Source organism: Mauremys mutica, chromosome 4, assembly GCF_020497125.1.
Source record: "Mauremys mutica isolate MM-2020 ecotype Southern chromosome 4, ASM2049712v1, whole genome shotgun sequence".
Lineage (NCBI taxonomy): Eukaryota > Metazoa > Chordata > Testudines > Geoemydidae > Mauremys > Mauremys mutica.
The window spans coordinates 131,116,574-131,132,858 of record NC_059075.1 but is presented as its reverse complement, the minus strand read 5'-3'; the positions used below and the strand labels follow the sequence as shown (position 1 = coordinate 131,132,858).

General features: G+C 50.0%; 1 protein-coding gene across 4 annotated transcripts in view; it reads right to left on the bottom strand.

Moving 5' to 3' along the window:
* Positions 1-16,285, bottom strand: part of KCNC4 (potassium voltage-gated channel subfamily C member 4) — a 130,612-nt gene that overhangs the window by 72,161 nt on the left and 42,166 nt on the right. The window contains exon 5 of one of the 4 annotated variants that reach the window (XM_045012189.1): positions 4,007-4,888. The exons of 1 other annotated variant lie outside the window; for it this stretch is intronic. Coding sequence is in view for 1 of the 3 variants with exons in the window: in XM_045012190.1 (XP_044868125.1) it covers positions 4,869-4,888 (20 nt within the window). In the remaining 2 variants the exon portion in view is untranslated. Of the gene's footprint in view, positions 1-4,006; positions 4,889-16,285 lie in introns of those variants that run through there. 2 more of the 4 variants (XM_045012190.1, XR_006578637.1) reach the window with 2 other exon arrangements.

Sequence of the window (16,285 nt, the reverse complement as noted above, 5' to 3'; positions counted from 1 at the left end):
GCTGGGAGGAGGGGGGACATCAGGGGAGGGGCTGGGTCCCGCGGGCCGTAGTTTGCCCACCTCTGCTCTATGGCAATTCAAAGCTCAGCTCCCATCCAGTCTCAGTGCTGCAGACCAGTCCAAAGGGTATTAGGCACCTCAAACCAAAGTTGGGTGCCTGACTCCAGCCATGGGCTGCTTTTGATTGAGATGAAGCAGAAAGGAGTTGCAAGAGAGGGGCTTTCCCGTCAGTAGGTTTACTTTCCAGATGTGTGAAGCCACAGAGAAAGGAGAGGAGGGGAAGAAAAGGAAAAAGAAGAAAACTGGAAATCCTGTTTCTTTTGTCTCTCCAGGCTAGGTCAACAGCTGCTCTCTGGCCCACTCCTTTAGTCCCTTTCTTCCGATTCAATCTCTCATCAGCTGTGCTGCATCTTTACAGCTCCGCTCCCCTTTTCAGGGTGTGCCCTTTTACTGGGCAATCAACCCATTTGGTCTCCTGGAGCTAGGCTGCCCCCCTCACTCCCCTCTTCACTGTTTAATGCTGAGTGGTTTGGTCTCGCTCTCAGCCTGCACATCTGCATACATGTCTGCTGGGCTACTTTCTATATGGCTATTTCAGTCATGTAGGGACCCCTCCGTATTTTAGCAGCCATGTTTCCCAAATGCTTTTCCAGTCGCAAGGGTGTGCCTCTCTGAATGAACATGTGTTGTGTTCTTGTGCATCTGCGTGTGTGCATGGAGAGGCATCTCACGCTGGCAGGGCACCATGGATAACAGGGAGGTTTTGAACCCACACAAGTGACCTCGGCATTTCCCATTCTGGCCAAGATGCTGAAAAACAAAAAAATCCAACTGTTTTTTCTGCATCTGTTCTACAAATGGCCATTCTCTTGCCACCTCCTAGCTCTGGCATGTCTGCCTGCCACTTGAACAGCTCTATGGTGTGGCCTAGCTGGGATCATAAGGTGATTGGCACCTTAAAGCTATCTGCTGCAAGAGAGAATAGGAGCAGGATGCATGCTGCAGCAGCAGCAAGAGGGACAGAAGGACTTTTTGGAGCAACAGTGTGGTGTCAGAAGGAGATGCAATCAGGAGCAACTAAAATGTTCAGAAGATATAACTCACTCTTGCATGACTTAGAAACGTCCTTTGAAGCCATCTTCCCCAGCCATACAGCTCCTACCTTGCACCAGAGCGGAGCCCACTTTGCAGAGGCATAGAAGCCCTGGGTAGCATCTGCCTTCTCATGCTTCCCCCAAGCTCCAGGTCTTCTGCTGCTACCTATCCTTCTCCCTGCAGGTATCACAAGGGACAGATCTACCATTACCCATTGCATTCCAAAGGGAGTTGGATCAGGCCCCAAATGATCACGTAATTGATTAACAGTGCTGGAGGGATGAGAGTGTTAACAAGCTGATAATTTGAGCTGGTTAACATTTGCCCCCAAATTAATTGTTTTTGGACAAAAACTTTTTAATCAAAAGCTTTGAATTCCAATGAGAAAAAAAACAGGACTTTCCCCCACGAGTTTCATCTCATTTTCTCGTCGAAATTTCAACAAGATTCATCAACAAACCGACTATTGGAAAGTTACAATGGCAGAGCAACAGCCTGGCTTTGAGCTAGTGACAGTGCCCCCTAGTGGTGCCAAATTGGATAAGGGACAGAGCACCACTGCTCTCTAAAGGAGACCTAGAATGGCTGGGAGGGGAAGGTCCCTAATCTTCTCCTTCTGTCTGCAGCATTGGCCCAGTTGCTTCTCTCTCTTCCAGCCTTGCCAAGGCCCCTTGCAGTCTCTGAGCTGTTCATATTGCTGGCTGAGCACCTGCTCGTACATGGCCCAGCCCTGCATTGGCCTAGATAGTTTGCAGCAAATACTCATGTATCTTTGACATCTCCACCAGTGCTTGCCTTGCTCGACCTTTCTGTGATCCCTATTCTGCCACCCTGGGGCTGCTGCCAGAGAGTCACCCTGGCTTGAGAAGATGAACTCTGGGCTATGGAGCCCGGGCGTGGACTCATCCCGCAGCACGGTCAATCAGCAAGTGCCACTGTGGTCCTGCATCACCAAGGCGCTCAGGCCCATTTACATAGCGACTCGGAGCTGCTTTCAGACCCAGACAATGAAGCCGCTTGCTCAGCATTGATCTTCTGAGAGCGAAACAGTGGCATTTTGGAACCGGGCCATGAAGTTTAATATAATTATGAAGCCAGTGGTGCAGCTTTCAGCCAACCTGGCTTGCAAATGGCTTTATCTCATCTGAGTGGGAAATATATAGTTTCTCTAAATGTCTCGGAGAAAGGTTTTATCTTTAATTGATGCTTGGCTATCAGCCACAAACCCACTGATCACTCAGTATTTTACACTGCTTTCTTTCCAGTGTTATGGGAGGCCTTTCCCAGCGATAGATTCCCAGGGGCTGAAACCCTCTAGTTCTGTTTCTGATCATCGCATTTCACCATCATTCACAAAAACCAGCCCCCGCCTGTGTACATTCTCTCCAGTGTCATTCCCAACATGCGTTTCTTGTTAATTTAAGCTAACGTCCCACAAGCTAATTATAACAGTGACCTGGAACACTAGACCGTGCAATCAGGGCCCCCATGTACACTGCCATTCCATGCCATTTGCTGCTCAATCCTTGTCCTGCGCTGCAGAACCTAAACTGTCATTTAAAACTATTAGGGGCTAGATCCTCACCTGGTGCAAATCAGTCCAACTCCTTTGACTCAAGTGGAGCTACATCAGTTAACATCAGCTGAGGAGCTGATTCTATATTTCTAGGCCTTATGACTGAAAAAAAAATTGAATATATGAACCTAATGTTCTTGTATTGTTTTACATAAGAATGGCCGTACTGGGTCAGACCAAAGGTCCATCTAGCCCAGTATCCCGTCTACTGACAGTGGTCAATGCCAGGTGCCCCAGAGGGAGTGATCCTAACCAGGGGCGACTTTAGGCATTTTGCCGCCCCAAGCACGACAGGCAGGCTGCGTTCGGTGGCTTGCCTGCAGGAGGTCCGCTGGTCCCGCAGCTTTGGCGGACCTCCCGCAGCCGTGCCTGCGGGAGGTCCAGAAGCTGCGGGACCAGCGGACCCTCGGCAGGCAAGCCGCCGAAGGCAACCTGCCTGCCGCCCTCGCGGCGCCCGGCAGAGCGCCCCCTGCGGCTTGCCGCCCCAAGCAAGTGCTTGGCGTGCTGGGGCCTGGAGCCGCCCCTGATCCTAACAGGTAATGATCAAGTGATCTCTCTCCTGCCATCCATCTCCATCCTCTGACAAACAGAGGCTAGGGACACCATTCCTTACTCATCCTGGCTAATAGCCATTAATGGACTTAACCTCCATGAATTTATCCAGTTCTCTTTTAAATGCTGTTATAGTCCTAGCCTTCACCACCTCCTCAGGCAAGGTGTTCCACAAGTTGATTCTGTGCTGTGTGAAGAAGAACTTCCTTTTATTTGTTTTAAACCTGCTGCCCATTAAATTTCATTTGATGGCCCCTAGTCCTTGTATTATGGAAATAAGTAAATAACTTTTCCTTATCTACTTTCTCCACATCACTCATGATATAGTGCTGTCTTCCTGAATCTGCAGGTAGCCTGACACAGCTTGGTGAGGTGTGAACAATTCCATTCATTGCAAGAGGTTGTTAACTCTGAAACCTAAAGATGGCATTTAAAAGGTCAACATTACTAACTATTTCCCTGCTGGTCATCTTTACAGAAAGAGCCAGTATGCGTTCTCCATCTACAATCTCATGCTGTCAAGTAGGGAAATTCATATTAAAAACAAAGAACACATAAAACCAGGAATCATTTAAATGAAGCTGCCATGGAATTTCCAGTCTGCTGCACCGAGAGCACTGTGGAACCCAGATGTCCTGAGGTAGAATCCAGTGACCCTGTCACAGAGTCCAGGGACCTGGACACAGAACGTGGGGGACCGTACTGTAGAATAGAGGCCCAGGGTGCTGCAGGGTTATACAGGGTCTTGGCTGCAGTTTATAGGTGCAGTGGGTTTGGCTGATAACTGGATGGATTCAGCAAGCTTGTGCAAAGGAAAGGCAGAGGCAGTGACACGTACAAGAAACAAATTTCAGCTCCCAGATCTCTTTATTAGAACTCTAGTACTGCTTGACAGGAAGAGGCATGTGTACAGCATATAAGGTAATGGGATTAGTATTGCCTTGGTCACAGAGATATGTAACAGCATTAGAAAGAAGCTAGCCATATCAGGCCAGCCGGTCCACCTGGTCTCTGCTATTGCACGCAGTCATTGGCTACTCTAGTATTGCAACTTGGACTTCCTGGAGGCTTCTCCACCCCACCCCCATGCACCTCAGGAGCCATTGTCCAATGGGTCCCAAACCAATCCCAGGAGCAGCCTCTTTTAGAGAAGGAATCTGTACATTGGAGGAGGCTGGAGCAAACGTCACAGAGTCTAAAAATAATAATTAAAAGAAAATAGTCCACAGCTACCGCTCGGCGGATGGACACGGTGAGAGCACAGATGGTGCCTGTGACAAGGCGTCTGTGATGAGCAGCTGACGCCCAGCTATGGTCGTCTGCGGCGAGATCCGGGCGCTGTCTAAGTTACTACAGCAGAACGACAGCAATCACGCCGGCCAACGGGTCAGTCAACAAATGACGAGGAGCGAGAGGGTTCATTGGAACAGTCAGACAGCACGGGAGTCGTTAATGGTGTCATCAGTGGGGGCAGGGCGGGGCGAGGTCTGTGGTACACGTCAGACAGACGGTCGTACGACACATGCACAACAAGCAAGGTTACAGCGTGGCGGGAGAATCCAGTCTCGTCTCCCTCTTCCCTCGCCCGCCCTGGGTATATTTAGACCCGGCAAATGGTCTGCGCAATTCCCAGCTTCCAAGGGAGTCAGAGGGGATTCGACAGTCCTGCAAAAACAAGGATTTTCAGAGTCTTTCACAGCAAAAAAATCTTTGCCTGTGCGGCTGAGGGCAGGCAAACGTGGCCCCACTAACTCGTCTTTTGTTCTCTCTGCCTGCCAGCGCATGACCAAAGCTTTAAGAGAAGGTGATGACCTCAGCTTGGGGATAATTAGAAGAGAGGACATCTTTGCAGCTCTCTGCGTTTAAAGGACACAGGCATTAAACACACCATGGTACCCTTTCTCCTCTCAGCACTTCCTGCTCAGGGATTTAAATAAAATAAAATAGAGACAGAAGGAGATCCGTGTGCCTTGTGGATCCAGAGACTGCAATGCTTTGAAAGGATGATTCATTCAGCTTTCTAAAGCCTGGGTGACACTGAAGCCGCCCAGACAGAACAGATGGTAGTTTGGGTGAGTCAGAGGGAGAAGGCTTAGGCTAAATGAAGGGCTGACATCACCCAGGATGGGCACCCCTCGGGCTGGGTACAGTACAATCACTCTGCAGTTAGAGTCCCACCCCCTAGCTGAGCATCCCTGGGCACTGGAGGCATCCCTGGCCTCACCCTGGCTGGGACTCAGAAGAGCAACGGTTCTTAACCTTTTCATAGAATCTCAGGGTTGGAAGGGACCTCAGGAGGTATCTAGTCCAACGCCCTGCTCAAAGCAGGACCAATCCCCAACTAAATCATCCCCGCCAGGGCTTTGTCAAGCCTGACCTTAAAAACCTCTAAGGATGGAGATTCCACCACCTCCCTAGGTAACCCATTCCAATGCTTCACCACCCTTCTAGTGAAATAGTGTTTCCTAATATCCAACCTAAACCTCCCCCACTGCAACTTGAGACCATTGCTCCTTGTTCTCTCATCTGCTACCACTGAGAACAGTCTAGATCCATCCTCTTTGGAACCCCCTTTCAGGTAGTTGAAAGCAGCTATCTAATCCCCCCTCATTCGTCTCTTCTGCAGACTAAACAATCCCAGTTCCCTCAGCCTCTCGTCATGTGCTCCAGCCTCCTAATCATTTTTGTTGCCCTCAGCTGGACTCTTTCCAATTTTTCCACATCTTTCTTGTAGTGTGGGGCCCAAAACTAGATGCAATACTCCAGATGAGGACTCACCAATGCTGAATAGAGGGGAATGATCATGTCCCTCAATCTGCTGGCAATGCTCCTACTTTTACAACCCAAAATGCTGTTTGCCCTTGTTACCAAGAAGGCTAACTGTTGATACCGGCTGCCAACTAGACATAGAGCCATTGATCACTACCCATTGAGTCTGATGATCTAGCCAGCTTTCTATCCACCTTATAGTCCATTCATCCAGCCCATACTTCTTTAGCTTGCTGGCAAGAATACTGTGACCCCATATTGCTACAACTAGTTTGGGGACCTCAGTCCCAACTAGCCATGAAGAAAGAGGAGGTAGCTGATAGCCGTTTGCAGCTCCCAGATTGCGATCCCATGCTACAGAGTACCATCACCCCTCACAGCGCTCCCTGAGGGCTGGCCACATAAGCACCCTTACCCTGGCTAAGAATGCTTGGGGCCAGATAGGGTACAAGCCTGCATGGACCCCAAGATTGCACATACCCCTCTAGGGCTATGTTTCTATTGACAACTCCCTGCATCATCCCACTGCCTGGGCTCAGATCCCAGCTGCCCCTGAGTTCACATCAGGCTGAGTGGAGCTGGTAAATAGCTGGCAATCCCCTGGGGCCTTTACCTAGCTAGTTAGGTGCAGGGAGCCCATTTGAGGTTTGAGAAAAGAAGTTGCTATTGATTGTAGTCAGGAAATGCAACAAGGGAACAGAGCCTGCAGGAGACCAAAGCTATCAAGGCCCCTGCTTATATGATCCCAGCTAATAAACTGACCAAAATGACTAACAGCATAATGGGAGTATGATTCTTTTAGAAAAGAGCCTTCACCTTAATATAAAGCTCACATATTTCCTTAACTGGATGTTTAAGAAACATAGTTCTTCCTAGGTCATAAATACAGCACACTCCAAAATCACTCCAGACCCCTCATTGCCACAGAATACACCTGAGATTCCATGCATAGTTGGGACCGGATGCCAAGGGAACCCACCATGGGACAGATTCTGTTCCCATCTATGCTGGTGTAAACTAGAGTAACTCCACTGAAGTGAGCAGAGCCACATTGACACTGGTGGAAATAAGATCAGAATCCAGCCCAGTGATCTTTGAAGCATTTTCACTCCTCAGCAGGGTAGTGTTATTGCCATGAGAAAGGCGAGATTATCCACAGATGGGCCAGATCCTGATCATAGAAGATTAGGGTTGGAAGAGACCTCAGGAGGTCATCTAGTCCAGGGGTCTCAAACTCAAATGACCCCGAGGGCCGCATGAGGACTAGTGCATTGGCCCGAGGGCCGCATCACTGACACGCCCCCTTGCTGCCCCTGGCCCCACCCCCAATCCACCCCTTCCATGAGGCCCCGCCCCTGCCCTGTCTCTTCTCCACCTCCTCCCCTAAGCGCGCGCAGTTTTAATAAATATATACACTCAGTAATGCACCTCACTCAAAGGACAAAACACGCACTTAGATTTACTGCCTAAGGCTCTGGGAGGGAGTTTGGGTGGGGGAGGGGGTCTGGATGCAGGCTCTGTGCTCGATGCAGGCTCCAGGCTGCGGCAGGGGGTGGGGGTGCAGGCTTTGGGACGGAGTTTGGGGATAGGAGGGAGTGCAGGGGTGAGGGCTGTGGGGCTGAGGGCGAGGGGTACATGATGCAGGAGGGGGCTCAGGGCTAGGGAAGAGGGTTGGGCTGTGGGGTGAGGGCTGTGGATGAGGGGTTCATGATGCGAGGGGGCTCAGGGCTAGGGAAGAGGGTTGGGCTGTGGGGTGAGGGCTGTGGATGAGGGGTTCATGATGCGAGGGGGCTCAGGGCTAGGGAAGAGGGTTGGGCTGTGGGGTGAGGGCTGTGGATGAGGGGTTCATGATGTGGGGGCGCTCAGGGCTGGGGCAGAAGATTAGGGTGTGGGGGGATGAGGGGTTCATGATGTGGGGGTGCTCAGGGCTGGGGCTGAGGATTAGGGTGCGGGGGGAATGAGGGCTCTGGCTGGGGCTGAGGGTTTGGGGTTGGAGAGGCTCAGGGTAAGGGAAGCCTGCCTTGCCAGTACTGGCGGAGGGCAGGCACTAGGACCCTGCACCCTAATCCTCAGCCCCAGCCAGAGCCCTCATCGCCCCACCCCCTAATCCTCTGCCCCCGCCCGGAGCGCCCCCACCTCCTGCACCCCTCATCCCCCGCACCCTAATCCTCTGCCCCAGCCCTGAGCGCCCCCACATCATGAACCCCTCATCCCCCCGCACCCTAATCCTCTGCCCCAGCCCTGAGCGCTTCCCTTCCCCCCCCCCCGGCCCGGCCGGTCCCGCTTCCCTCCCCCTTACCCGAGCGCGTCTCCAGCGGTCCCGCTCAGAGCCGCGGGGTGAGGGGGCGGGGCTGGGAGCTCCACGCCGAGCGCAGCGCTCAGCCCAGAGCTCCCAGCCCCGCCCCCTCCCCACGCGGCTCGGATCGGGGCGGGGCTCAGGCGCTCGGACGGAGACTCGGCGCTCTATGCGCCGAGGCTCCAGGAGAGGGGCGGAGGCGGGAGCCTCCGCTTTTCTCTTGGGGGCCCCTGCGGAGCTCCCCTGGGGAGCTCCGCGGGCCGCAGGGAAGAGCTCCGCGGGCCGCATGCGGCCCGCGGGCCGCATGTTTGAGACCCTTGATCTAGTCCAATCCCCTGCTCAAAGCAAGATCACCACCAACTAAATCATCCCAGCCAAGGTATTGTCAAGCCTGACCTTAAAAACTTCTAAGGAAGGAGATTCCACCACCTCCCTAGGTAACCCATTCCAGTGCTTCACCACCCTTCTAGTGAAAAAGTGTTTCCTAATATCCAACCTAAACCTCCCCCTCTGCAACTTGAGACCATTACTCCTTGTGCTGTCAGCTGGTACCACTGAGAACAGTCTAGAGCCATCCTTTTTGGAACCCACCTTCAGGTAGTTGAAAGCAGCTATCTAATCCCCCCTCATTCGTCTCTTCTGCAGCCTAAATAACCCCAGTTCCCTCAGCCTCTCCTCATAAGTCATGTGCCCCAGACCCCTAATCATTTTTGTTGTCCTCTGCTGGACTCTCTCCAATTTGTCCACATCTCTTTTTGACCTCTTAAACTGACGTAAATCCAAACTCAATGGACTTCCACGGAGTTCTGCCAGATCAGACTTTGTCCTGACAACTTGTCACTTTTCCCCACTGCCTGATCTGCACAGCACAGGATGGTATATTCAGACAGGGAGAGTGTTTTCATTGCATTGGTCTCCTACTACCCTGCCTTCTTCGGTACTTAAACACCAAAAGATTGATGCCTCAATTCAGCAAAGCTCAAGCGCAGGCTCACTTTTAAGCATGTAACTGTCCTATTGGAGTCACGGGGATTACTCAGGGCCAGTGCAACGAAGTTTCACGCTCTAGGTGAAACTTCCACCTTGTGCTCCCCCTAGCCCTGTGGCAGCTCCCCTCCGCCCTGAGGTGCCCCCCCCCGCCCCGTGGCAGCTCCCTCCCTGGGAGCCGTGTGGCACCTCCCCACCCCAGCTCACCTCTGCTCAGTGTCCTCCCTGAGCACGCCGCCCCTTCTCTAATTCTCCTCCCCTCCCAGGCTTGCAGCGCCAAACAGCTGATTGGCGCTGCAAGCCTGGGAGGTGGGACAAGTGGAGCAGCGACTGTGCACTCGGGGAGGAACTGCTGTAAAAAAATAAAATAAATTGGGGGCACTGCTTTTTGGCGCCATAGGCAACCGCCTAGTTTGCCTTAATGGTAGCACCGGCCCTGGGATTACTCACACTCTTGAAGTAAGTGCTTTAAACCCAGCTCCTGAAAAGTACTTAGGCCCCTTACTTCCATTGATTTCAATGAAGTTAGGAGCTTGAATACCATTGAGGATGTGGGCTTAGGACCTGAAAGAATAGCTTGGACTCCTGGGGCGAGGGGGAGGGGGGGAATACTGGGACCAGGAGGCTGGGCTCCCAATAGGGTTGCCAATTCTGGTTGGATGTACTCCTGGAGATTTGATCACATGACATGATCTTTAATTCCTGGAGACTCCATGCCAAAGCTCCAGCTAGTCAGGGAAGTGTTTAATGTATCATAGAGGTGGGATCTAAGTTTTCCAGATGTTCCTGGCACTCTGAGATCTGGGGGGAGGGGGTCAGATTAGGCTGAATACTGAGAAAGGAGCATGTGCAAAGTCCGCTTTTGGGTCTCAGGGATGTTTGGATCCAGCTCAAGTACATAATGCAACTATGACTGCTCCATGCACTATGTATGTGAACAATGCATTGGAAACAGACATGAATGAGATCTATGCATTGACTGGTGACAAACACATGAACGCGACCTCAGAATAGGTCAGTGCGACGAAACAAAAATGGACCATGGCTCCTTCCTCAGTGCCTGCTGCTGTGCAGAACGGCAGGTGCAATGCCACTGAGCAGCCACCTTTCCTACATTAATCAGTGTCCATCTGATTACATTCTTGCTTTCCCCAGGGTGCAGGGTAGGAATGTATAAAGGCTGTCTTCGCCCTGGTGGTCACTGCGGGAAAGGCAGCTACGGTGGGAAATGACTATGACCTCTGTTAACTCACATCCTGGGAGGAGAGCAGAGCTGGCCCCACTTGTGTGGGCGAGAAGGCAACGTTCAACCATAGAAATGAATGGTATGTCCCTGCCCACAGGTGGCTTTCCAGAGGGGAAGAAAGGCCCAGTTAGCAGGGCACTCAGGATACATGGGATCAGTTCCCTGCTTTGCCACACATTCCCTTGGGCAAATCACTCAGGCCCAGATTTTTAAAGGTATTTAGGCACTTAACTCCCATTGATTTCTGGAGGAGATGGCAGTGAGGGGCCAGTGACAAGGCCGGGCTCTGCCCCAGGACACAAGCCTCTACCTGCCTCACCCGCCCAGGGGCCCCGCTTTCAGTGGGAGTTATGCAATAGAATTAATACCAGTCAACATGGGTTTATGGAAAATAGATCCTGTCCAACTAACTGGTAATCTCATCAAAAAGATATCAAGTTTAATAAAGGCAATAGTGTTGATGTACTAGACTTAGACTTCTGTAGGCATCTGACTTGGTACCGCATGACATTTTGATTAACAAAACTACAATGATATAAAATTAACATGGCACATATTAAATGGCCTCAATTGCAAATGAGGAATTATTGAGTAGATGTGTTTCTAGTGGGGACCTATTCTTGGCCCTACGCTAATTAACATTTTTATCAGCGATCGCCGAGAAAACATCAAACCATCACTGATGAAGTCTGCAGAGGGCACAAAACTTGGCAGAGTGGTAAATAATGAAGATCGCAGGTTACGGATACACAGTGATCTGGAACACTTGGTAAACTGGGCATAAGCAAACAATCTGTGTTTTAATACGGTGAAATGTACATGTGTACATCTAGGAGCAAAGACTGTAGGTCCTACTTTCAGGATGGCTGAGTCTATCCTGGGAAGCAGTGACTCTGAAGAAGATTTGGGGGTCGTGGTGGGTAATCAGTTGAACAGAAGCTCCCAGTGCGATACTGTGGCCAAAAGAGCTAACGTAATCCTTGGACGCATTCATAGGGGAATCTGATGTAAGAGTAAAGAGATTATTTGACCTCTGTATTTGGCACTAGTGCGACTGCTGCTGGAATCTTGTGTCCAGATCTGGTGCCCACAATTCAAGAAGGATGTTGATCAATTGGAGAGGGGTCAGAGAAGAGCCACAAGAGTGATGAAAGGTTTAGAAAACTTGTCTTATAGCAAGAAACTCAAAGAGCTCAATCTAGATAGTTCAACAAAGAGACGGTTAAGGGAAGACTTAATTACTGTCTATAAGTACCTACATGGGGAACAAATATTGAATGATGGGCTCTTTAATCTACCAAAGGAAGATCTAACACAATCCATTTGTGGAAGTTGAAGCTAGACAAATTCAGACTGGAAATAAGGCAGATATATTTAATGGTGAGAGTAATTAGCCACTGGAACAATTTACCAAGGATTGTGGTAGAATCTCCATCACTGGCAACTTTTAAATCAGGATTGGGTGTTTTTCTAAAACATCTGCTCTAGGAAATATTTTAAGGAAGTTCTCTAGCTGGGTTATGCAGGAGGTCAGACTAGATGATCACAATGGTCCCGTCTGGCCCTGGAATCTATGAACCAAATATTGTTATACATCTAGATCCTAATCTTTCTGTTCCCCCTATGTACAATGCGGATAACAGCACTACCCTGGCTGCTTACCAGAGGTGTGGTGAGGATAAATACCTTACAGAATGTGAGGTGCTTAGCTGCTATGACACTGCAGGCGATGGTTAGTACCTTAGATCAGTAGGGAGCATCCCATGTGATTGTTGCCTAAGTCTGCCCATCAAGGGCTGCTTTCTCTGGAGAGCAGCAGTTTGAAGCTAAATCACCCACAGAAATTCTAGCCACAGGTTCCTTGATGCAGGGGCGGCTTGTTAACAGTACATTAATGTGTGCCAGACCAGATCCTCTATGAAATCGCAAGGGCCTTCACTCAAATACAGATCCGTTCCTTTCACTAGAGTCCCCTCCACGTGGGCTATTTGAACTGAACCTCCGTCGAGACACCAGAGATTGCAGCTTAGGCTTTTCTATTTCTTGTTTGGTTTCTTTTTTAAGGTTAGGGATGACCTATATTCCCCAACATAAAAAAAAAATCCTTTTAGCCTCAAAGGCTGCAGTGGCAGAGATCCGTTTGCAGATTAGCTGGAGCAGTCTGCCATGTGCCCGCTATATCTCACGGCCTTCATGGGCACAGCACACAGACCGCTGGGCGCCAAGAAGTAGGGCAGGATGAGGGGGGACTGCATCTTGCACAGGGATCAATGCAGAAGCAAAGCTTTATTTTGGAACCCAGTGAGCAATTAAAGGGTCTGCTGAGCTTTTCCATTGCCTGGATGGATCTCAGGGAACTGTTATGTTGAAAGGTGCTAATGGCTGCCCTCAGGAGGGTCTTTGATCCAGGGCTGCCCAGAGGGGGGGGCAAGTGGGGCAATTTGCCCCAGGCTCCGGGCCCCGCAGGGGCCCCCACGAGAATTTTTTGGGGTCCCTGGAGCAGGGTCCTTCACTCGCTCCAGGGGCCCCAGAAAACTCATGGGGCCCGGGCCCCCGGAAAACTCTTGCGGGGCCCGGGCCCCCGGAGCTTCTTCTACTCTGGGTCTTTGGCAGTGTGGGGTCCTTCTGACCTGGGGCAGAAGGACCCCCTGCCGCCGAATTACCACCAAAGCGGGGGCCCCCCACCGCCGAAGTGCCGGGTCTTCTGTGGTAATTCGGCAGCGGGGGGGCCCGCCGCGGGTCTTTGGGGCACTTTGGCGGCGGGTCCCAGACCGGAAGGACCCCCCCGCTGCCGAATTACCACCGAAGCGGGGGCCCCCCACCGCCGAAGACCCCAGGCCCCCTGAATCCTCTGGGCGGCCCTGCTTTCATCCAAGGACAATCATAGACCTCTAAACTCAGTGGGTATGTGACTCAATGGAAGGAGCAATTAAGCCCATTTTTATAGCAGACAGCTATGAACAATGCAGGGACTGCCCAAGGCACATGGCTGGTTGCAGCTCAGCTGTGTGGGCTGAGTTTCCCTGACCGCCAATGTAGGAGCTAGGAGATTGATTTTGCAGCCTGTGTGTGTTGGAGACAGGAAGCCTGGAGAAGCAGTTGTGAGCGTGACCCTGAGAGGAAGCAGAAAGACAGAACTTCCTGGGCACAGAGCTTGCTGGAGTGGCAGGCATGGGGATTTCTGAGGCCCTGCTGTTTGCTTGATGCTACGAGTTAGGTAGAAACTACTTCTCATTCTAATGATCCCAACTCTATAAGGCCCTGAGTATTGGCCAAGCACTAGGCCAAAAGGACAGTGAAAATTTTGGCCCCACTGGGGGCACTGAGCAGTTAGAAATTGGCCCTACAAACAGATCTCCGTGCCTGATGGCTATGTTCTGATAGGATATTACATCCCCTGCTGGGGAAAGACAAGCTAGCTCACATGCACCAAAGCCATGAGTGAGGTACACTGGCTTCTCTCGTGCAGGGAAAGATATGTCACCAGGAAGATCAGCCATCATGCATTATACATCTAAAATCTCCTTTTTAAAATCCCTCCTGCTGTTTGTCAGGGTGGGAACCGCCAAGATGGCAGTTGTGAGAAGTTAAAGCACTTGAGAAGTAGCAAGCTCAGTAATGAATATCCTTCAGCTTTGAAAAACTTGGGATTTGTTAGGGCAGCAATGAAATAACACAAGGATCAGGGGTTAGACTAGGAAAAAAATAGTAGGAGGGGGAAAATCTCTCCAAAAATATTTACCACTGTAACAATCACCCTAGATGGGTTATCTGCAGGGACTGAACCCAGGAGCTGTGGATCTAAGGGCATGTACTGCTACTGCTAGATAATAAGTAATCAGCCCCATTCACTCAGCCAGTGTAATTTAAATCTCCTTCCACAGTCTGGCCACTAGAAGGGGACAAAGACAGACTTAGCTCACATGATACGTAACTAGGCTAGGATGGATTAAATTTTTTTAAAAAAATCAGTAAGTGTTGGTAAAAAAAACAAACCAATATCACTGTCCATGCAGACACTGACAAAGAGTATTTCCACCAATAATAATCAAAGTTGACAGCTAGGCAAAATAAGAAAAATGCTGCTTGAGAACATCAAGTTTGATTTAAGGCGGCTTACTGCATACGTTTTGACAGGACATTGCCAAATTTGTGTTTTAAGGGTTATAAACCCTTAACTTTTGAATCTCCACATCTACTGCCATTAAATCATTGTCTGACCCACTCATAATTTCTGATAACTGTGAACGTTTAAATGGATAAAACTAGAAAAAATGCTTTAAAATAAATCAATATCTGTTAAAATGATAAAGGAAAATAAAAATTCAATTCTGCCAAGCCTATCCCTAATCAATCCCCAAACCCAGAGGCTGTCTTGTCTGGGATAAAATATAATATCTCCAGCTCCAAGCATGGGCCTCTATCACTTGAACTAATTCTCTATTTCCTGGTAGGAACAGCATGCTCTTATGCTTTATGTGGATTAGCCACTAGAAGGGGTCAGGGCCTGCTTAATTGATGAGTTACATATTGTTTACAGATGAACATGTGGGAGAAAAATGTTTTGGTTACTTCAGAGGTTTTCTGCTTTAGTGCTATTGTTCTGGCCACCCCCTCGGCCAACACATTGGGACTGAATCAGTGACCTTCAAAGCTAAAAGCCTAGATAACGAGCCAAGGCTCTGTAGCCGGAGGCTGTAACAACTAATATACTCTGTGGATCAGGCACAGAGAGGGACCAACAATACACACTCACCACTGTCACAGTATCTTGTGGCAATGAGTTCCACAGGCTAATTGTGTGATGTGTAAATAAAAATAACCTAACACTGTGCTCTTCAGGTGAAGGCCCAATGCTCTTTCCCAAGGGTGTATCTCCCTGTGATATAACAGATCCCATGCATGCAATGAAGTGCAATTTGTAGCAAAATAGATGATCTTATAGGCTTTAATAATCTCCTTGCTCACACTGAGAAAAAATGTCCTCCAAAGCTGAATGGGGAATAACTAACTGTTGCTTTGAAGAAAGATATTTCTCCAGAAAATCTGGAGACAGGAGAGAGTTCTTAGTCCTTGGCAGTACAGTAGAGCCAGGAGCTTAAACTGGAGTGAGATCAGAATCAACGATAGTGTCACGCCAGTGGAGCCACTCTCAGTTTACTCCTGTAAGTGGCAGCAGAATCATGCCCCAGGTTTCTAATCGGAGAAACCTGGCTCCTTGAAAGGGGCTGTTCTCCTATTTCCTACTGCATGTGAATTCCCCTAATTTCAGCGCTCACTAAATGTAGGGCCCAGATTACAGAGCTCCTGCCTGCTTTCTCCACCGCCCTGTCCTCTCACACCATCCTACCCCAAACTCTCTTCTCTAAGGAGCCTTATACCCCGTCTTACAATGAAACCAAGACTCAATGGGACCCTCCATTGTCATCCGCTGGGTGAGCGATGCAAATGACCAAACTTCTTCACCCTAATCCTGCCCTGCCTGCTCCCCTTTATCTGTTGCTTCTTCCTGCTGCTTGTGTCTTAATTTAGGACCAGGTGGGGAGCCCTTTTCCACCCTGTTTTACACTTATGCATGCGAGTAACTCCATTCAAGTCTACTGAGAGTCAGTGATGGCCAGTGCGGAGGGCATTGGATGGGGAATCAGACAGACCTGCATTCTGCTCCTGGCTCTGTCCCTGACTTGTTGTGGGACCTGGTCAAGTCACTTCCCCTCTGTTCCCTTTGTCTATAGCTCCTTCGGGCAGGGGCTGTCTCTTGCTA